Raw genomic sequence first — 21,886 nt, 5'->3', positions numbered from 1 at the left:
CAAATACTTTTCCCCTCACTGTATATATAGAGATTGCTACTGCAATATCTAGATTGTGCACATACTTCCATCCTTTCCATTGTTTTTTGTCACCTGAAGTGATGAAATGTAGCTTTCTAACGAGACTTTCATTCCACCAGAATATGCCCCCAATCCACAGGTGGGAATTTGCATACATCTAAAACGTTGAAGTCCCCTCGACACATTGTTTTTGCCCCATTTCTTTGTTCAGGTTGCTTGGCAATGATAATGTTGCTTCATAGCTACAATGTTGCTATGCAAATTACGAAAGCAGCCAGCAGGCGGTAGGAAGGGAGCGTGGAGGGATTGTGAGGTGGGGACAGTTTGATGGATGAAAACTCTTCCCCCCCCTTCAATGGCAGTGACTGGAGCCATGTCTGAAGATAAGGGCAGGCCTGCATTATTGAAATCCCACGTCCGTAAACCCATCAATAGCGGGTGACTGTGTGTGTGTGTGGCATGCGTCTGGTGCGTGTTTGTTTATGTAGTTGCCTGCCAAAGGCCCCCTCTCCTTTTATGTCGCAGCCAAACTGTGTGGCTGGAAAGCCCTGGTGAGGAGAGGCAGCAAGCTGTGTGGCTGGAAAGCCCAGGTGAGGCAGCGAGGTGATTTGCATCTTTGTCAGAGCGCAGCGAGTGCTGAAACGTTTCCCTGTGACAGATGACAGCCATTGGGGCCGTTGGATTATGAGTTATGTTCTGCCTAGGAGAGGAGCTGAGAGGAGGAATTTGTTATCATCGCTCTGGCTCCGTGATAACCACACGTAGTAGGTCCCACGCCGAATTGTCAAATTGCTATACCATAGATGCATTACATTTGCCAAGATTTGATTAGTCCAAGAAATTCTCCCTGTGACTATGAAACCCTGATCTGTTCAACGGACGTGCTACCTTGTCCCGGACATTCAATATTTAAATAATAAATCATTCGATTTTTCCATTGTGTTAATGATGGCGGATTGATTGATTTTCAAGTTTTTAGTAAACGTTTTTCCAAGATGAGTGATAAGAGAATCCTCCAAGCCATCGGGTATCTCACTACACCCCCATATTCCATGTCTTGAAATATGCAGACAGACAGATTAAAAGTACGTTCACATTGTAATACTTCTGACAGCCAACTTTCTAGCTCCGCCCACAACTTCCAGACTTTATAGCATTCCCAGAAAGCATGGATTATTGAGTCATTATTAGTTTTACACTTAAGACATGACTCTGCCATTGTGCTGTAGAATTTGTGAATTTTTTCGCTTGTATAATAAATTCTATACATTAGTTTATACTGGATTAAGCGTACATTTTCGTTTACCAAATTCCATAGTTATGCTCCAACTTTCGCCAACATAAATTATTTGTAAGTCATGGTTCCAATAGTTGTATATTTTTTTCTAAGAGGAACCCTGACCTGTTCACCGGACGTGCTACCTTGTCACCTGCTGTTTTGACTCACTCTCGCGCTTTTTGTCGCGCTCTCTCTCTCGCGCGCGCTCTCTAGGTTCCTGCCTTTCTAGGCAGTTTTTCCTAGCCACTGCTCTTCTGCATTGCTTGCTCTTTGGGGTTTTAGGCTGGGTTTCTGTATAAGCACTTTGTGACATCTGCTGATGTAAAAAGGGCTTTATAAATTTGATTGATTGATGGTAACACATATTTGTTCTGTCTCTGTCTTGACAGGATTGTACCAGTGAGGGATGGTGGGAGGCAGACTACCCATGTGGAACTAACCATCCAGGAACCACCACATCACACAAAGCATGGTAAGCTACTGTATATAAAGCCCTCTCTCTAATGTACTGAATGGCAGACCTGGAAGAGCCCTCCACAAGGGCTTTGGTTTTCATTTGGATGTAGGATTACTGTGTTGTTGCTACTCCTCCACAGGGCTAGCTGGTATCATTTCTAAATGGGTCCTGCAGTTGATCCAATATGAGATGAATCAAACAGCCGCCCCCGTATCGTACCGTAGGCAGGCAGGAAACTCAATTAATCCACTTCCTGGCATCCGTACTCTGCTCTGTCATGGACTCGCTCTGTGGCAGGCAGACCTGGGTCCAAATAGTGTTTGGCTATCTCTCAAATACTTTGAATATTTGATTGAGCCTGCCTTGGAGTGCGAGTGAAATGGGCACTTTTGGGACAATTGCATTGGTGCCATTGCGCCAGGAAGGCTCAATCAAGTGCAGCTGAAGTATTTGAATAAAAACAAATACTGTTTGAACCCAGGTATGGTTTGGTCCGTGGGAGTAGAACAGAGGGTTGGTCTACTTTAGCGGTACATCAGCCATCCAGGTAGACACATTATTCCCCCTGCTAGTGATGATGGCTCAGACTGATACATGCCGTTTGCCTGACTGCCTCAAAGGCTTCTCTTCCCCTGTTAGAAATCAGCAGCAGCTAACGCTTCCCTCTTACAAGAGCCAGATAGAGCAAGGCTACGTCCCAAATGGCACCCTATTCCCTATATAGTGCACTACGTTTGACCAGAGTAGGGCACTATATAGGGAATAAAGGTGCAATTTGCAAAGCAAGGCTCCATATTCTGCTGCTTGTGTGGCGCTCTCCAATGACCTTGACTTTCCCTGTTTGTAGATTGGGTCCTGAGACATGTTCTCAAGTGTTGTGGTTACAGTATGGGACTCTCTGTTAAATGACTCCTCCCGCGCTTGATTAATGGAGATGTATTACTAATGTGCTCCTAATGGAAATTCTACAACATATACCCACGTCTCTGGCTAGTGGTCTTTTGCTTTGTGTTAAAACTGTTTATGAGGGTCTTACTACAGCTTTAAAAGTTGATCGTGGATCTGTTTTTATTGAGGGGAAATTCTACTTATTTTATTTCCAAAAGTGAGTTAATTCACTTTAATATTCTCTAATGTAAAATCACAAGAGCTTGTCTAATAGGATTCCACAGTATACTGAGAAACTATAAATGTGTATGGGTGAATGAGAATGTCATCCCTTCAGTGCTATAACGCTCTGAGTCTCACCCCTCTCTTTGGCCTTATGTGTTGTCTTGTTGCAGGTGGATGCGAGTGCTGCCTGCAGAATGAACCCGCTAGCTGCCCTGGGCATGGACCGTAGCAGCCTGATGAGGGAGAGCCTCCGCGTCCACGGAGGGATGGTCTACCCGGGCATCCGCACCCTGTCCGCCTCCGAAAAAGCCAGGGAGGGGGTTTCCTCCTTGCCCCTGGGCTACGACCTTGTCTACAAACCCGAAGGGTTGACCTTGGACGGCAGGAAGCCTGGTAACGGTTATGTGGGTCTGTATAAGAGCCCTCCCCCCGGGTTGCAGAGGCCTGGCGGAGGAGGGGAGGGCCTGGGGATGGAGCGCCGTGTGGGGCCTGGAGATAAGCCCTCTGAGCTGGGCCTCAACGGCAGCAACGGCTTCCTGCGGCTGCCCTGGGCGGTAAACCCGTACGCTGACCCCGGCCTGTACCCCTTCCTGGACTCCTCCAAATACGTAGCCCTCAACATGTACAAGGCCCCGTTCCAGCCCTCACCCTACTTGCCCCAGCACCTGGCCTACCAGTCCCTGTGTGGCGGGGCGGGGGGTAGCGCCGCTGGGGCTGAGCGCCTCTTCTACATGCCCCCGTACCCCCCGGCCCCCATCTCCTCCCCCCTGGCCCCTCCTATGAGGATCCCCATGGCCACAGTGGCCCCCACCACCCTCTCCCCCTATGGGTCCCAGCTTCACCAGCAGCACCAGGCACACCAGCAGTCCCAACCCCATCACCAGTCACGTAGTGACAGGCAGCCCCAGTCCCAACCCCATCACCAGTCCCATAGTGACAGGCAGCCCCAGTCCCAACCCCATCACCAGTCCCATAGTGACAGGCAGCCCCAGTCCCAACCCCATCACCAGTCACATAGTGACAGGCAGCCCCAGTCCCAACCCCATCACCAGTCACATAGTGACAGGCAGCCCCAGTCCCAACCCCATCACCAGTCACATAGTGACAGGCAGCCCCAGTCCCAACCCCATCACCAGTCCCATAGAGACAGGCAGCCCCAGTCCCAACCCCAGTCCCATAATGACAGGCAGCACAGCAACAGCAGCAGTAGTAAGCCCAGCCGGACTTCCTCTAGTAAGAGCTCTGGCAGCAGCAGCATTCACAACAGTAGCAGTATTACCAGTAGTATTAGTGCTGGGATTGGTATTAGCAGCAGCCTACCAGTGGACTCCAAACCAGCACTTATAATGCAGTCCCCCCGCACAGCCCCCCGCCCTCCCCAGACCTCGGTCCCTCCCCCTTCTCCTCTCATAGACAACAGCACTTTGGACTTCCAGAAGTCACTGTTCAGAAGCCCCCCCTGCTCCACCACCACCTCATCTTCCTCCCCGTCGGTGTCCCATCCTTTCTACATGAGCAGCATGGCCTCTGAGCACCGCTCCCCTGTGCGGTCCGGCAGCCACAGCCACAAAGCCAAACCCAAAGAGCAGGGTAGCAGCTCAGAGCACAGGAACGTGGAGAAGAACGGGGAAAGGAAGCAGAGCCAGTCCCCTTTGAAGACTTTGTCTTCTGATAGACCAGCGGTATTACAGGCTCCTGCCAAAGACCCTGCGGACAAGCCTCTGGATCTGTCGGCCAAAATCCTGGAGTTGGAAGGCTCCCCCAACGGATTCCCCCCAAAACTAGAGGCCTTGGCTAAGCTGGGATACTCACCCGCGGCTCGATACGGCTTACCCCCCAGCCGGGAGCTCCTCAAAGAGACCCTCTCCCCGTCAGAGGCTTCCTCCAAAACCCCAGAGAGGCCTGAGATCATTAGCACTTTACACTCCTCCTGGGTGGTGCCCAGCCCGACCCTGGTCCACGACAGCTCCAGCTCAGACGCCAACCACAACAAAGACCCCTCTGTCATCAAAAACAAAAACCTGGATAACTTTTCTTCACCACAGCAGCGAAGCTCCTCCTGTCCCAGGATAGGTGAGGTCGATGGGGCTGTCGTCCCGAGCCCTGCCCCATCTGTGGTGGCTCCTTCTGGGAGCCGACCGTCCTCTGCCTCCCCCTCTCCCAAGGTCAACGGTGATTGGCCAAGATCCTCCCCCAACTACTCTGAGAAAGCCCCTTCTTCCAACAGAGTGGGCAGCCATCCCTCTTCTGGGAAGCCATTGAAACCCCTCAAGAAACCAGAGGCTCAGGAGATGCCCTTCAAACCCCAGCAGCCGCCCCACTTAGAGAACGGCCATCCGTCCGGCCACCCCCCCAGCCACCTCTACCTCCCCCAGAGCGACGGCTATCTGCCCCCTAGCCTAGCCTACGCTAACAGATACCTGCCCTACTCAGTCCAGGAGAGCATGTCCCTGCCCCACATGCCCATGCCAGGCAAAGGCCCAGTGTACCCCCACCCTGTCCTGCTGGGCAGCAGCAGCCTGTACCCACCCCGCCTGCCCCCCAAGCACGGCCTCCCGTATGGCATCCCCCCCAGCCACGGGGACTACATGACCTACCATGACTCTCAGGAGATGGTCCACCCCCTCATGTCCTCCCCCCACACAGGCCTGGACCTCAAGAACAGCGAGCGGCTGCAGGAGCTCCGGTCCAGGCCCCATGAGAAGGTTTGGCAGCACCACGAGGACTCCGCCTCGGCCTACAAGAGCCAGACCCAGGCCCCAGACACTAAACACACCCGCAGGGGGGACAGAGAGACAGACCGGTCCACAGGCCTGGGCTCAAAGAGCCTCAACCACAAGCCCCTGACGGGAACTAGAGAGGAGATAGTCTGTATCGACTTAATCCAAGACGATGGGGACAGCGACTCTCCCCTGACCAAAGCTGTCTCTCCATGTGCTAAGAGAGGAGACCCCTCCAAACCTGTGGGTAGTGGGAGTATTGGGAGAAACGAGGGGAGAGAGGCAGAGCTCCAGCACATGCTCCGTACCGGCCAGGCTGTTGAACTCAGGCCAGGCCAGGCCCACATGCAGGCAGAGCAGCAGCAACGCAGCCAGCTGTGGCTGGGCTTCCACCCTTCCTCCCTCCGTCCTGAGCCCCCCTCCCTCTCCCCCTGCCCTTTCCCCAGCCATGAGGACAGCCCCAGCCCTGCAGAGAGCAGCCCCCTCTCTGACCTGCCGGAGGAGCAGACCCTTCGCTGCGCAAGGACTTCTGGAGACCGCACCTCTTGGGACCGTAGAGACCACTCTTTAGAGGGCCTTGATAGCAGGGACTGTACTTTTGAGGACCCCACCTCTGTGGACCGTAGTTCTGGGAACCGCAGCTCTTGGGACCGTACATGTGTGGATCGTACATGTAGGGACCGCTCTTGCGAGGACCGCACCTCCGGAGACCACTCTCCTAGGGAACGCACCTTGAACGAATCTGGGTTTAGGAATGAAAGGACCATGGACCACTACTCGGACCTGGACAAGGACATGCACACGGACACAGAGTCCCACGAGGGTGAGGAGTACGACGACCAAGGCTACCCCAGGGCCAGGAGGTCCAGCCTGGCCAAGCGCATCGCTAACTCCTCTGGCTACGTTGGTGACCGCATCAAGTGTGTCACCACCGAGCTGTACGCCGACTCCAGCAAGCTGAGCAGAGAGCAGCGGGCACTGCAGGTGAGCTCCCAGAACAAATACATAACTAACCTTTTAAAAGTTTTTAAAAACATCCTCAATAGTCCTTTCCTGGTTCCTAGAGCGAGGCAGTACGTGTTGGCTTTTGTTCCAACCCAGGAATAACACACCTGATTTGAAAATCAAGATTTTGTGATTAGATGATGACTTTAATCTGGTGTGTTAGCAGTTGGGACCACAAGGGAGGAAGACTGAAAGGATAGGGCTTTCTAAGATTTCAGGCAGTAAGGTTTCACTGGGCAGAACTAAAGGAGACAGTGGTCTATAGAGAGCAGTGGAGTTGGAAGTAGGAAGCTCTCTGCTCTGTATAAGCTGCTCTGCCCTGCCAAGCCCCGACTCCACAAGCTCCAGTATAATTACTGTTGGCCGTTGCCTCCCCTCCCCTCTGTCTCCCTCCCTCCCTTCCTACAATCCTCCCTGCTTCCCTCCCTCCCTCACCCCCGCCCATGCTATGAGCCCGTGGAGCTGCCCTCCACTGCAGTGGTGGTTTAGTTTGCGGGGAGAGCGAGTGAACACAACACGCTGCGTGTGTGTGCCTGCGCTGCTCAGCCGGGCAGAAGCTCAGCTGCTTGTGTGTGTGTGTGTGTGTGTGCCTCTGAGCGTGTGTGTGCCTTGGCGGCCTGTCGGGCTCTTAAAGCCCCGGGCTATTGTTAACCTGCAGGTGAGCCCTGGGGATGGGGGTATAGATGGTGGTGAAGGAGGGGTGGTATAGAGGTAGAGCAGCCAGCCCCCTCCCTTCTCCCAGTCCCCAAAAGGCTCCTCTGTCCTCAAATTATACTCTGTTAATCTCCCCTCCCCCTCTCCCCCGTCCTCCTCCTCCTCGCTCTGTTGGCTGAGCGCTGCGGTACGGAGTCAGCCTGGCTCTCTCAGCTCTGCTCTAGTGGAATCCTGGCCAAGTCCCAGTACTTCTCCGACGGTGGAGATTAGCGCCCGCTAGCAGCCCAGCCTTCGCTAAACAGACTCAACAAAGCCCTGCGAATAGAGCGGCTCTCGCCCCAACCCCAGCCTTATTCCCAAGCTTCGGTCTCCCAACCTCAGACCTATTCCCCAGCCCCAAACCTATTCCCCAACCCCAGCCTTATTCCCAAGCTTCGGTCTCCCAACCCCAAACCTATTCCCCAGCCCCAAACCTATTCCCCATACCTCATTACCTCATGTAACCTACACACAATCAGCCAGCAGATATCTGCCTCTGCTGCCTGGTCATTGATTAACCACTGCTTTAATGGTTCCCATATGGGAGTCCAACAGGGAGGTTTCTACTACTCCCACGATTGTGTGCTCCAGTGTTCATGTCTTTCTAGATTGGCATTTGGCTGTCAGAAACCCAGTTGGATTGAATGTGATCTATAGACTATTCACACTGCTGTTTACCTTACTACTCTGTTGACTTGTTTATTCAATCAATTCATATGCATAACTGTGTGATGTTAATAGGACGGGTTTTAATATCAATGAATGTCACAGTTGTTTGCTATATCACTGAAATGACAGTTGTATGACTGAAATGACTGGCCAAAAATATTGAGCACCCATTTAATTCAATTACTTAGATGGAAGGCTTAACACAAGAGGACAGTAAATTAAGTCAACCTGCTGCTTACTGTGAGGTCAGTTCATTTACACTTCTTATTCCAAAATTTGACAAATGATTCTTTTCATTTTGGTTTTTGCGGTTTCAGGAGCGTAGTAGAAGAATCAGGCTTTTCTGTGGTTGTTTTTGTGTGTTTCTGTTAAAGACAGTCAGGAGTAAGAATCGACAAGGGGCATGGAATACTGTTACCAGACCATAACTGTTGTATTGATGTCAATGTTAGCTGTTGTTGAGGTGACCTCACTGTAAAACATGAACGGCTATATCACAGCCAGAGTCTAAAATGGGTTCCTTTCCTTCCCCCTCACCTTCCTCAATCTGCACTGATCTGATCTCACAACAAGTTGCCAGGTGAAGGTTAAGGCTACATAACAAGGAGTTCTCCAGAGGCTGGCGTTCACCCTGTCAGCTCTTGCATCCACATCAGTGCAAATGACGGACAGGAGGCGATAAATAAAGGGAGGAAATAAGGGAAGGAGGAAGGAAGGAAGGAAGTCACGTTGGCCTTTGGGGACGCAGACCCTTTGTAGAGGAGCAGGGAAAGAGGCCTCGGTGCGGAGAGAGAGAGAGAGAGAAAGAGAGCAGCGCAGGGTCGGTCTCATGACTGTGTGTGTGTGTGTCTGTAGCGTGCTATGCTGCGCTTCTCTGAGCTGGAACTGAAGGAGAAGGAGGGAGGAGGAGGAGGAGGAGGGGGGGCAGCGGTGGACTTGGCAGACAGCCAGCGCCAGCGGGGAGAGGGAGAGGGGGATGGAGTTGGAGGAGAGGACTGGGCGTGCTGCCAAGGCCCAGTCAGAACGGGGCCAGGGGCCACAGCCCTCACAGACCAGGCTGAGAAGGACGGTAAGAGGAACCCGGAGCGCTCCGCTCACACCAGACACACACACACACACACACACACACAACTCTGTTGTTTTTATCGCACTGCTTTGCTTTATCTTGGCCAGGTCGCAGTTGTAAATGAGAACTTGTTCTCAACTGGCTTACCTGGTTAAATAAAGGTGAAATAAAATAAAAATCTATATATGCTCGCCCTTCTATCTGTACTGTATGCCTCTCACTCACTCTCACTCCTGTCTGCTCTTTATCTTACTCATATATACACACACACACACTCCTACCTACCTCAAAGAGCTGCTGCGCACTTCCTCCCTGTCTAGGGACAGCCCCAAAGAGCTGTAACACGGTGCAGCAGCTCGTAACCAGCGGATACGGGGCGGTAAACACATCCGCACGCCTGCCCAGCCTACCCCCTCTCTCCCTTCCTCATGAGGGCTGACAGAGGGCTTTTTCTCTCTCTATTGTAACAAAACAGCCTTCACATTTAACCCTTCCCTATCCGTCCCCTACAACAGGACCTGTTATGCATAAAAAGCCACAACATTAGAATACTTCACTGTTGAGTATGTGGGGGAGAGGAATGTGGAGTCTATATTAGGGGAATATATTTTAACACGCTGTGTGTTAGAGCTATTATGGCATATTGCACGGCATGGGTGAACTAGCTTCCTCTCTGGACGTTTTGGAAACCAGTGGACATTAGGAGAGGGGCAGCGTGTAGCCCTCTTCGCACAGAGCGGCACATGTTTCCATGGTGACCCCCTTTGGTGGCGTGTTGCCATGGTGCAGACACTGTCGTTATGGGTTGCGCGCCGTGCCGAGCGGAGTGGCGTGAGTCATATGATGCTGTTTACCAGATGGAGAGATATTTGGGGCGCTGGCAGGACAGGACCTGGGGGGATGGGTGAGAGTGTATGTTCAAGCCTGTGTGTGTGTGTGTGTGTGGCTCAGAGCAGGGCGGGGCATTCCTGTCCGGGCCAGTACAAGGGCAGCCCTGTGAGGCAGCACAGCATGTAGCCTGGGTCTGGGATACAGCCAGAGAAAGAGAGCGAGTGGAAAGATAGAAAGAAAGAAAGAAAGAAAGAAAGAAAGAAAGAGAGCGGGCGATGGAGAGAGCAGACACCCCCACTAGCTGAGGAGGGAGAGAGGGAGAAAGAGAGCGGGCGATGGAGAGAGCAGACACCCCCACCAGCTGAGGAGGGAGGGAGAGAGCGGCGATGGAGAGAGCAGACACCCCCACCAGCTGAGGAGGGAGGGAGAGAGCCGGCGATGGAGAGAGCAGACACCCCCACCAGCTGCCTTTGATCCAAGCGGCTGCTTTAGAACGCCTGGAGACATTCTCAAGGAGCCTTTTACAGCCCCGGACATGCAGAGGAGGGAGGGAGGAAGAGAGAGGGGAAAAAGAGAGAGGGAAAGAGGGCTGGAAAAGCGAGAGAGGACTGAGCGGAATGGAGAGGGAGAGAGAGCTGAAAGCAGCAGTGGGTGGGAATAGGGGGTAGAGCTGGAAGCCAGCCCGAGCTGATGTTTGAAGCTAATTTGAGCCCAGGGAGTCGGAAAGGCCCAGTCGCTTGCCTGCTCTCTCTCTCTCTCTCTCTCTCTCTCTCTCTGCCCCTCTCTCTCTCTGCCCCTCTCTCTCTCTCTCTGCCTCTGTGTGGGAAGAGCATGGTGGGCCTCGGCCTAACATAGTGGTGGCTGCTATTTGTGTGGGGGGTATTTTCTACCTCGTCTTGAGCCTGGACCAGCAGTCATCATTTGAAACTGATTTAGTTTGATGAGAGGGCTGTGGTTTCTCCAGTGCTGCTCAGTGTATTTGATTATCCCCCTTCTGTGTGTGCAGGTGTGCAGCCGACGTGCCCCAACAACAGAGTGCCTGTTCTCCAGCGATGCCCACACACCGAGGGCCTCCCACCCAGAGAGAGGGAGCAGGCTTGCCCCACCCTGGAGGAGTGGAAGAGGGGGATGACGATGGAGAAAGACGAGAGGGTGTGTATGCCCCCACGGGAGCAGCCTGCCAGCCTGCCCACGGCCCCAGTGGAAAGGCTGGCCCAGAAGGATGCCAACCCTGGCATCATGCCCACCATGCCAGCCTCCATGCCCACTGCGGTGCCCGGCAGGAAACACACATACGCCCTGGAACCGTGCCTGCCACTCCAGGGCGACAGCCAGGGGAAAGAAGGGGATGGAAATGAGAGAGAAGAGGAGGAGGAGAGGATGGACGTTCCAGCCAAAAGAGCCAGGCTAACAAACTGTAAGGGCCCTCAGCATGGACCTATTTACCACTCCTTTATTCTTCTCTACCTCTTTCCTTTCCAGCTTCCCCATCCCTCGCTCAGTAGCAAGGAGGAGAGAATCCCCCCATCCTGTCTGTCATCACTCTCTCCCCTGCCTGGATTCGTCTGCTTTCATGTGGCGGGGCTCTCTCTCTCTCTCCCTCTGTTGTTCTCTTTTGTGGTGGTGTCTTTCTCAGTCCTTTCATGTAGTGTGATTTGTGTTCAGTTGCCTACACGAAACCAAACACACACACACACAGCTGTGATTCGTCAAGGGGCTTCACAAACACACCAGTTTGGTTTCAACCCAAAATAACCTTCTGAGCATCGCTACTTTATTTAAAACTCACAATGGAAATGCTCCCATTTGTTGTTAATGGGGTTGGAGGTGAGCGCTTTAAAAAGGTTTGAACTTCTATTACATTTAGCTGAGCTCCCAATGCAACAAAATGTATTTAACTCAAGCGCATTTCGTTAGAATTCATTCCCTCTTTTTATGAACATTCTAATGGTGTGCAATAATTTTTCCACCCAAATGTAATTAGAGAGAATTGTTTTCTTGTGTTTTCCATTAATTATTAGATGATTTCTATTTTAAAGTGTTGGTGGTGGATTTGGGGAGGGACAGTGAACAGGAGAGATGGAGAGCGCTTCCAGTCTACCATTACACAGCCTCTCTCCATTGGTTTCAATTAGGTTGTTGCTCTGAGTGAACTTCATAAATCATCTAACCCACACTGACTTGTTTTCCCAAACGTTGATTTAACCATTGGTTGTCCATTTCCATCTCCCCAGGCCCCACTGAGCCTGTCCCAGAGGAAGTCAAAAACCTCAAGGTGTGTATCGAGCTGACCGGCCTCCGACTCAGCAAGCCCCGCCTCGCCCAGGAGCTCAGCCAATGGCAGGCCGCCACCCAGAGGTCGACAGAGGTCAACGGAAGCATCGCCATGACGACGACCCTGCCCAACGGGTGCCCCGAGGTCGGCGCCACAGATAGGAAGGTCAAGGTTGCCTCACAGGAAGACCGGAGCCTGAAACGGAGGTCAGAGGTCAACGGCCACGCCTGGTGCCATGAAACGTTTGGTCACAGCGACAACGAGCGAGGTACGTTAAAACAAAGTTGATAAAAATTGCTTATTTTTGGTCTGCTAGAGCTTGGGTTTTCAAAGGTAGTCATATATTATTCCTAATAATAATTATCCATCCAACCATCCTTTCTGGCAGATGGTGACAAGAGTTTTCAATTGAGACACGGAGGCATTGAGCTGTGTGAATGTGGAATGCATGATAGTCATGTTCTTTACCACCGTCCATGAAGAACAATATCCCCACCTTTTATTGACTCCACATCAATAAAAGCCACTCCAGCGCTATAGTGTTGAGTCACTCACTGCATTCAGCACCATGAATACATTCACGGCACATTTCACTGCACCTATTTTTTTATTTTTGGGGGGGGGTGATCTTTGCTCCCATTTTCGACCTTAGTAACTGTAGGCTACAGGAGTGTTGCCTTGGCTAAATGACCTTGACGATTGGCCTGGCGCCAGCTAGCTAGCATAGCCTACATGTTGTATGTTCCCTTCTTTGGGGTTACAGGGAGAACAGAGCTCAGGGACGTGAACGTGTTGTTGTGGAAACCAAGGCCCTAGGCAGCCATTTTGGGGAGATGTTAGTGGTTGTCTGGGTGACAGACAGCTTGTACCTCTCTCTCTTTCTCTCTAGATTTCTGTCTGACTCTCTCGCTCTCTCTCACACAACGTTCTCTCTCGCTCTCTTTCACACAACGTTCTGTCTCACACAACGTTCTCGCTCTCTCCCACTACCTCTCTCTGGCTCTTAAACGATATCGCCTTGGCAACTTGTGCCTGGGCATAATGAGGCGTCAGATTCCACTGGTAGTTCAACCAGCAGTTCTCTCTCTCTCTCTCTCTCTCTCTCTCTCTCTCTCTCTCTCTCTCTCTCTCTCTCTCTCTCTCTCTCTCTCTCTCTTCTCTCTCTCTCTCTCTCTCTCTCTCTCTCTCTCTCTCTCTCTCTCTCTCTCTCTCTCTCTCTCTCTCTCTCTCTCTCTCTCTCTCTCTCTCTCTCTCTCTCTCTCTCTCTCTCTCTCTCTCTCTCTCTCTCTCTCTCTCTCTCTCTCTCTCTCTCTCTCTCTCTCTCTCTCTCTCTCTCTCTCTCTCTCTCTCTCTCTCTCTCTCTCTCTCTCTCTCTCTCTCTGCTCGTATTTCTCCCTCTCTGTCTCTCATGTCAGCGTCTCCAATTTAGCATCTCAGATTTATTTCTGTTAGTCACCTGTTATTTCTGTTAGTCACCTGTTCACACCCTCTCTCTCTCTCCTTGATATCTTTCCCTTCTTCCTTGTCTTAGAGAGTCTAACTGACGTATGGAACATGCAGAGGTGTGTCAGTCAAACTGCTATTTTCTGAGTCACTTCTCGGCCATGTTGCATCCTAATGGTTGTTTAATGAACCTACGACAAACACACACACTCAACGCTCCGCAAAGAGATATCCGCTTTGCAACAGATGACACCCATTCCTCTGCAATCCCTGTGCTACACACACCCCTCATTCAGACACAGACACCACATCCATATCCTCTGTGGAAGTGACTAGACACGACACCCTTTCCATTAGTCTGGTTTGTCAGGGTGTTTAGAGGTGTGTTCAAAGCCCCTCCACGTTGTCCCAGGGTTTGTCAGAGTGCGCTGACTAATTTGAAGATGTGCAGCTGCACCCCAGGCGGATAAGAGCCCTGTTAAACCAAGAGTCATGAAAAGGGGAGGATTACTAGGATGAGGGGTGAAATGATATTTAAAGTGTCTCCTCTACCCCCTAGAGGAGACAACCCTTTTTTTTCATTGTTCCCCTCTAATCAGGGACTGATTTAAACCTGGGACACCAGGTGGGTGTAATGAATGATCAGGTATAACAGAAAACCATCAGGCTCTGGCGCTCGTAGGGTAAGAGTTGAATACCCCTGCCCTAGAGGAAACACAACAGTACAGGGTGTTAATTAGACCTTATAGGAGAAGGGAAGTGGTTTACACACGCCATGTGCTTTGGTACACTACACCCCTCTGGGGACTGTTCCCTAGGGGGGGGGGAGGGGGGATCAGAGGTAGCTAGGGGATGATGGGGATCCTCCTCCATACTGCGAGACAGATTGGCACACATACACACACACACACATACACACACACATACACACACACGTACGTGTGTATTTGTTCTCTGCAGATAGGAATTGGTTGGTGGTAAGCAGAACATGTGCCAATTGTTGTCATGGTACCCAGTCTGTCCTTAGAGTTCTTGAGACACACACACACACACACAATATAGAACACGTCATTTTTTTCACACCATTTAGCCCGTCCTCCATTTAGCCCGTCCTCCATTTAGTCCCGTCCTCCATTTAGCCCGTCCTCCATTTAGCCCGTCCTCCATTTAGCCCGTCCTCCATTTAGCCCGTCCTCCATTTAGCCCGTCCTCCATTTAGCCCGTCCTCCATTTAGCCCGTCCTCCATGTACTAGTACTTAGGAAAGAGCTGTGGTGTGTGACCAGGATAGTGTGAGAACCAGTGTGTGTGTGACCAGGATAGTGTGAGAACCAGTGTGTGTGTGACCAGGATAGTGTGAGAACCAGTGTGTGTGTGACCAGGATAGTGTGAAAACCAATGTGTGTGTGACCAGGATAGTGTGAGAACCAGTGTGTGTGTGTGACCAGGATAGTGTGAGAACCAGTGTGTGTGTGACCAGGATAGTGTGAGAACCAGTGTGTGTGTGACCAGGATAGTGTGAGAACCAGTGTGTGTGTGACCAGGATAGTGTGAAAACCAGTGTGTGTGTGACCAGGATAGTGTGAGAACCAGTGTGTGTGTGACCAGGATAGTGGGAGAACCAGTGTGTGTGTGACCAGGATAGTGTGAAAACCAGTGTGTGTGTGACAGGCACACCTTTGTGTGTGTGGTGGATCGGCCTCTCACCTCTGGATATCCTCGGAGGAGGAGAGATGAGGAGGAGAGAGGAGGAGGAGGAGGAGGAAGGCCATTTGCAGTGAGCCTCCCGCCCAGAACAATAAATCATTTACCAGATGGACGAGGTAAAACTCCCCACTGGCTCTCTGAAACCGCCTCCCTTTCTCTTCACCACGTGTGTGTGTGTGAGTGTGTGTGTGTGTGTGTGTTGGTGAGTGAGTGTGTGTGTGTGTGTGTGTGTTGGTGAGTGAGTGTGTGTGTGTGTTTGTGTGTGTGTGTGTGTGTTGGTGAGTGTGTGCGCTGTGTATTGCAGCTGCACCCAGGGTTTGTCATCTTGTATGTTTCAAGCCGCTGTTGGAGCACGCAATGGAAAACAGCTGACACACACCCTCCTCTCGCTTTTTCCTCTCTGCCCCCACCCCCCAGTCCCTTGTGTTTTCTCTCCCTCACTCTCTCTCCTACACTCCCTCTCTCTTTGTTCTGCTCCTTCTCCCTCTCCCTCCCCCCCTCGCTTTCTCACTCTCCGTCTCTTGCCGACCCGATCTCTCTCTCTCCGTTCTCCCTCTCTTTGTCAATCTGTCATATTTCATATTTCCCTCCTGTATCCCATAACCCCCCTCTAGATCAGAATCCCCAGATACCACGGACGTCTTCGTGAGAACATCACTCTAGCATTCAGCCCCAGCCCTCTCTGTCCCATCACATTCCCTAACGAGACCTTGGAGGAAAGTCTACATCCATGCTTGTTTTGTTTTCATCCTAGAAAGAAGAGAGACTGGGGAAAGAACAGAGACTTCTTTTTATGGTGTTGGCTGTCGCACATGGCCTTGAAACAAACAATAGTCCATTCTTTCTGTCTTATCAGGTCCACCAGGTGTGTTGGTGCTGGGCTGGAACAAAAGCCTGCACTTCCGGTAGTTCCAGGGGATATGTAGTATTTGTAGTGTAACGCTGATATTTGTTAAATTCAGCTGGTTGTATTTTCTCTGTGGGAGATGGTTCTGTTTGTTGGGAATTGATCAGCTAACCTCTCTCTCTCCCTCCCTCTGTCTAGTGGTGCTACCGTCTGTTCCTCTGACCCCAGCGCATCTGGACCGCCTCTCCCGGACCCCGTCCAACACCCCTGTCAGAAGACCACCCCTCCAGACCACCACCCCCGCCCTCACCCCCTTTCACTCCCTGGCCCCGGCACACCCCCACGTCCCCCCCACCCCCCCACGGCTGTCAGACAAGAGACAGAGGCTAAAGGAACACCGCAGGACCAGTGCTCTGGGGCTGGGACCCCCCCACCCCGGCCCTCACCCCGACCATGACCCCAACCAAACGGGGGACCTGGTGGCCCCCAGACTCCGTCGGCACGGCGACCAGGACAAGCCCAAGGGCAAGCGGCAGTGCAAGACTAAACACACCAGCCAGAGGGAGAGGGAGAGGCTGGGGCTGGGGAATGAAGAGCTGGGGGAGAGGGTGGGGCTGGGGAATGAAGAGCTGGGGGAGAGGGAGAGGCTGGGGCTGGGGAATGAAGAGCTGGGGGAGGAGAGAGAGAACAAGGTGAGTGGAACACACACACACACACTCCTTTTCATGCTTTTGTGCACACACTCTTGCGGAAACACACCCTCTCGCTCGCTCTCTCTTTCTCTCTCTCTCTCTCTCTCTCTGTGTTTTTCTGTCATCCTCTCTCTGTGTGAGAGAGCGAGTCCTCTGTGTTCCACAGTGTGTTCCCATGGGCTGAAACCCCCTGGGCAGAGCTCCTTGAATATGCTTCAAATCACAACAATGTTGATTATTACAATTATGGGGCTTATTGGAGCTCACTGGGAAAGCTCAGAGGGAGGTGTGCTTGGGGTCACCGTGTGTGTGTGTGTGTGTGTGTGTGTGTGTCACTGCTGTGACCTCCCCCTGCTCAGGAACACAATCCTCCCCAGACTGGAAGAGGAGGAGGGATGGAAGGAGTGAGTGAGGGAGAGAGAAAAAGGGAAAGAGGGGGAGTGTGCTCTAGAGGTCTGGCCTGTGTGACGGAAGTACATTCTCCACAAAACACACCAACCCTAGGGAGCAGTAATGGGCCTCGGCTGGTGTCTGTCATGTCTGTGAGAGCCTTGTCTCTGGCTATGTAGATCACATCACAATACTGACTATATTGCAGGTGTTGTGGTGTGCTGTTACTCTGTGTGTGTGTGTGTGTGTGTGTGTGTGTGTGTGTGTGTGTGTGTGTGTGTGTGATGGCGTGTCTGTCCGTCCAGCCCTGAGGAATTACCCAGTGAGGCAGCTGTCAGCACGGCCCCTGCAGAATCACACCACGTACACACACACAGCCCCCCTCCCCGAGCCTCGCGCTTCGCATGAACTCTCCACTCCCTTTCCCCTATTTCTCTAACTCCTCCTCTTTCCTCCTTCCTTCCCCCTGCTCCGGTATTCACACACACACACACACACACACACACACACACACACGATCTCTCTGGGGCAGACGCCGCGTCTGTATCCTGTTTGCCGTTCGCTGACTGCTGCGAGCGCCATCGCTGACAGATGTGTCCAAACACACACACACACACAATGTGCTTATCTATGTCATGAAAGCATCGTAACGTCTTTCATGTTGCTTTCCTTTTAGAAACGTCGCATTAATTTCACGTGTCTTTTAAAATGTGTCAAATCAGAAATGCATAGCCTAAATATGGAGGGTTTTTTTCAGATCCCATTTTTAAATATTGCATTTTATAATTTCATACATGTAAGTAATATTTACATAAAACATTGTCACACTCAGGGTAACAATCTAGATGTGGCAACCATTAACTGGATAGCCAACCATCAACTATTGATATTAACTGGATAGCCAACCATCAACTATTGATATTAACTGGATAGCCAACCATCAGCTATTGATATTAACTGGATAGCCAACCATCAACTATTGATATTAACTGGATAGCCAACCATCAGCTATTGATATTAACTGGATAGCCAACCATCAGCTATTGATATTAACTGGATAGCCAACCATCCGCTATTGATATTAACTGGATAGCCAACCATCATTTTGATATTACTGATAGCCTCATATAAGCCAACCACGCTATTGATATTAACTGGATAGCCAACCATCAACTATTGATATTAACTGGATAGCCAACCATCAACTATTGATATTAACTGGATAGCCAACCATCAGGAATGTGTGAAGAAGATATATTAGTAGAATTTGTAACCGCAGTGTGTTGCTATAATGGCTGCCTTTGCCTAAGTTATAACAGCGTTAGAAAGGTAGTGTGTGAGAAAATATGCTTTTTGTTAGGCGCTTAACATTTGGAGTAACAATTGTGTGCGCGTGTGTGTCCTGGGGCATTTCAGGCGGTGGGCAGTCAAGTCACGCTCTCGCTTCCCCCTCCCCCTCTTCCTCCATCACTCCATCTCTCCCTTCCCCTCTCTCCCTCCCTCTCTCTCTTGGTGACAAGCGTGTGCTCATGGTTATAAATGACTTTGCGAGGCCACGGCCGGGGCCCCTGGAGAAGAGCTGACATTTATTAGCCCCGCCACCGTGCAGCCAGTACACACACACACACACACACACACACACACACACACACACACACACAACCTGTGGTCGGGAATAATTAGCACTTCACCCTAGACTAGACCAGCGACCCTAATCTCCGTAGAGGGAGAGAAGAAAGGAGGAGGAGAAGGGGGGAGGGGAGTGGAGGACGGCATAAACCATCACCTCCGCAGAGAGGACAGGGAGGGATGGAGAGGAGGGCAGCTCAGATAATAAAAGCCGAGGGAGGAGGAGGCTGAAAGAGGGAAAGCTCTCTGATAACCTCAGTGTTGTGTTCCTCTTTCAGACTCTCTCTCCTCTCCTCCGCTCTCTGTTCTGTTGTTCACCCACTCCACGGCCATGTGTCAGGTGTGTCGAGCCACACATACACACACACAGAATGGAGAGAGGATAGCGTTGTCTCAGTATGTGAGTGTCAGAAGATTTCTGTGGAATATCTGTCATCCAGACTCTTAATACGTTCTCCCTCTCTCCCCCTCCCCCCCACCACACACACCAGGTCAACGAAAAGCGCTGCAGCGAGAAGCAGAGGAGGTCTTCCTCCCTGTCGGATTACTCCCACTCCTCCCCCCTCAAACCCTCCTCCCCCGCCCCCCCTCTCACCCCGGCCCCCGAGCTCAGCCCCCTGCCCAGCCCTACAGAGACCCAGGCCCGCACGCCAACCCCCTCCACCCCCCCGGTGCCCACCAGTACCCCTGCCAGCCGACCCATGCCTCCTGAGGCCCGCAGGCTCATCGTCAACAAGAACGCAGGAGAGACCCTGCTCCAGAGGGCTTCCCGTCTAGGATACGAGGTAAGATGATCTGATACCATATGTGGAAGGGTTGTGTGGGGTGGTAGTGTGTGTTGGTTTGAAGGGTTGTGTGGGGTGGTAGTGTGTGTTGGTTTGAAGGGTTGTGTGGGGTGGTAGTGTGTGTTGGTTGGTTCTTCTGTCGCTCTCTCTTCTGGGTTGTTCTGTCGTTCATTCTCTCCATCTCGTTCAGCTTATGTCTGCTAGTTCTCTCGTTCTCTCTCTCTCTGCGCCTCTGAGTGTTGGGGGGTGTGTGTGTGTGTGTGTGTGTGTCGTCCCCCCACCCACATCATTCACATCTCATTACTTCTCTAAGAGACGGGAGGCCACATGTTAGAGCCCTCCACCAGGCACAGAGCTCGGAGCAGTCGCCTAGCTAGCACACACACACTGCTTTCCCTCACACACACACACACACACACACTGCTCTCCCACACACACACACACAGCTCTCACACACACACACACAGACTTGCTGGAGTACAGCTCTTCTCTCTGTCTCTCCTGTCTCCAGTAGCTCTTAACCCTTTCCTACCACATCCATCCCGGTTTCCCAAAACTATGTACTTTTTTGGGGTCCCTAAAAATTCCTCCTATCCCTTTTCCTGGTCTAAACCCTGGGAATACTAGGAATATTGGGACTAAGGCCGTCCATTACTAATTTGTCCCCCCAGATTAATGAGCCTGTGGATTAGTTCCAGCAGGGCTGTCTGAAAGGACTGGCACCGCGCGCAGGAAAACCAACCGTTAATGCTGTTTGGAACGCATGATTCGTCCTCTCCCTCCCCCTCTTCTTACCCTCCGATGCAAAACATTGTACTTTTAAAGGAGACTGCAGACTGCAGACAGCCTTTTGAGACGAGGGGAGATGGGATGAGCTGGGGGGTTAGAGGAAGGGTGAGAGAGCGTCTCAAATTGAATGTGGTCTTTACCTGAGGTGGACAGCAGGACAGATGGAGTTGGGGTTGGAGAGAATTGGTAGTGTGTTCTATGAAATGTCCCCCTGGGAAGATAAAACGGTTTGGAGGTGTGTGTGTGTGAGGTGGGAGAAATGGTTTCCCTGTAGATCAAAGGTAGGGTGGGTTTTAGTAGACCAGCGTCTGTGGCCAGCGTTTTGAGTGTGTGTGTGTGTGTACTCCATAGTGTGTGTGCTGGAGGCAGCGAGGCATGCGCTCCAGACGGAGCTCTTTGATTTATACGTGAGGAGGAGGAGGAGGAGGAGGAGGGGAGGGCAGATTTAATCCTGTAGCGTCCGCTCTCCTCTTCCTCTCTCCCTCCCTCCTTCCCTTGTTCCTCTTCTCCTCCGCTAGCCCTGTCCGCCCCTGAGGCCTCTCTCCCTCCCTCATTCCCCGCTCGGCACCGCTAGACATGGCTGCTGTGTTTGAGTGTAAACCCAACGGCATCTTGTTTTTCTAGCCTTCAGGGTTTTTTCCTTCCCTCCCTCCGTCTCTCCCTCCCTCCCTCGCTTCCTCCCTCTGTCTCTCCCTCCGTTGCTTCCTCCCTCTCTCCCTGGCTCCCTCCCTCCTTCAGCGGGCCCCCGACAGGAAGCGCTTTTCTAACTGCCTGCGTGTGATAAGCCACAAGCAGCTCCCTGAGGCCGCCCGCACTCTCTCTCTCTATATCTAGCTCTCTCTCTCTCTCTATATCTCTCTCTAGCTCTCTCTCTCTATCTCTCTCTCATATATATATATATCTCTAGCTCTCTCTCTCTCTCTCTCTCTCTCTCTCTCGCACAGCACGGAGAGAGAGGGTGGGGAGCGAGAGCACATCGCAGCAGACAGAGTGAGCACTGTAGAGAATGGAAGAGAGAGAGGAAGACTGTGAAATATGACAGGGCTGCGAGGCCAGGCCTTTCAACGCGCCGCTCGCTCCCTCCCTCCCTCTCCTCCCCCACTTCCTCCTCCCCCTCCACTCCACACGCTGGGCTTGCCGCCTGCCCGCCTGCTTTCATTTCTCAGCCCCTCCAAAACAAATTCCAGTCGGTGTGCAAAGCTGGGAGGCTCCGTTGGGATCGATCTCTCCCGCATTCTTCACACTTGTATCACTTAGCCTTAGGACTACCTTTAATTACACACGCACACTCACAGCACACACACTCACAGCACACACACACTCACAGCACACACACACTCACAGCACACACAGCACACACTCGCAACACACACACACCAACACACAACACACGCATGCACATGCACATTCACATTCAAATGTGGAATATCACTCTGGCTTCAGTGCAAAAATCTCAATTCCCGGTTGGAGAGTGTG

The 21,886-nt window shown here is 51.9% G+C and overlaps 1 protein-coding gene across 1 annotated transcript in view; it reads left to right on the top strand.

The window, feature by feature from the left end:
- Nucleotides 1-21,886, top strand: part of bcor (BCL6 corepressor) — a 45,439-nt gene that overhangs the window by 7,332 nt on the left and 16,221 nt on the right. Inside the window, exons 2-9 of the mRNA XM_041859315.2 lie at nt 1,690-1,772; nt 3,041-6,574; nt 8,146-8,202; nt 8,813-9,026; nt 10,861-11,271; nt 12,089-12,397; nt 16,324-16,817; nt 19,328-19,621. Coding sequence (XP_041715249.2) covers nt 1,770-1,772; nt 3,041-6,574; nt 8,146-8,202; nt 8,813-9,026; nt 10,861-11,271; nt 12,089-12,397; nt 16,324-16,817; nt 19,328-19,621 — 5,316 coding nt within the window. The 5' untranslated portion in view covers nt 1,690-1,769. The remainder of the gene's footprint in view (nt 1-1,689; nt 1,773-3,040; nt 6,575-8,145; nt 8,203-8,812; nt 9,027-10,860; nt 11,272-12,088; nt 12,398-16,323; nt 16,818-19,327; nt 19,622-21,886) is intronic.

The sequence above is a fragment of the Coregonus clupeaformis genome, chromosome 31, assembly GCF_020615455.1.
Source record: "Coregonus clupeaformis isolate EN_2021a chromosome 31, ASM2061545v1, whole genome shotgun sequence".
NCBI lineage: Eukaryota > Metazoa > Chordata > Actinopteri > Salmoniformes > Salmonidae > Coregonus > Coregonus clupeaformis.
This window is presented reverse-complemented; position numbering and strand designations above follow the sequence as displayed.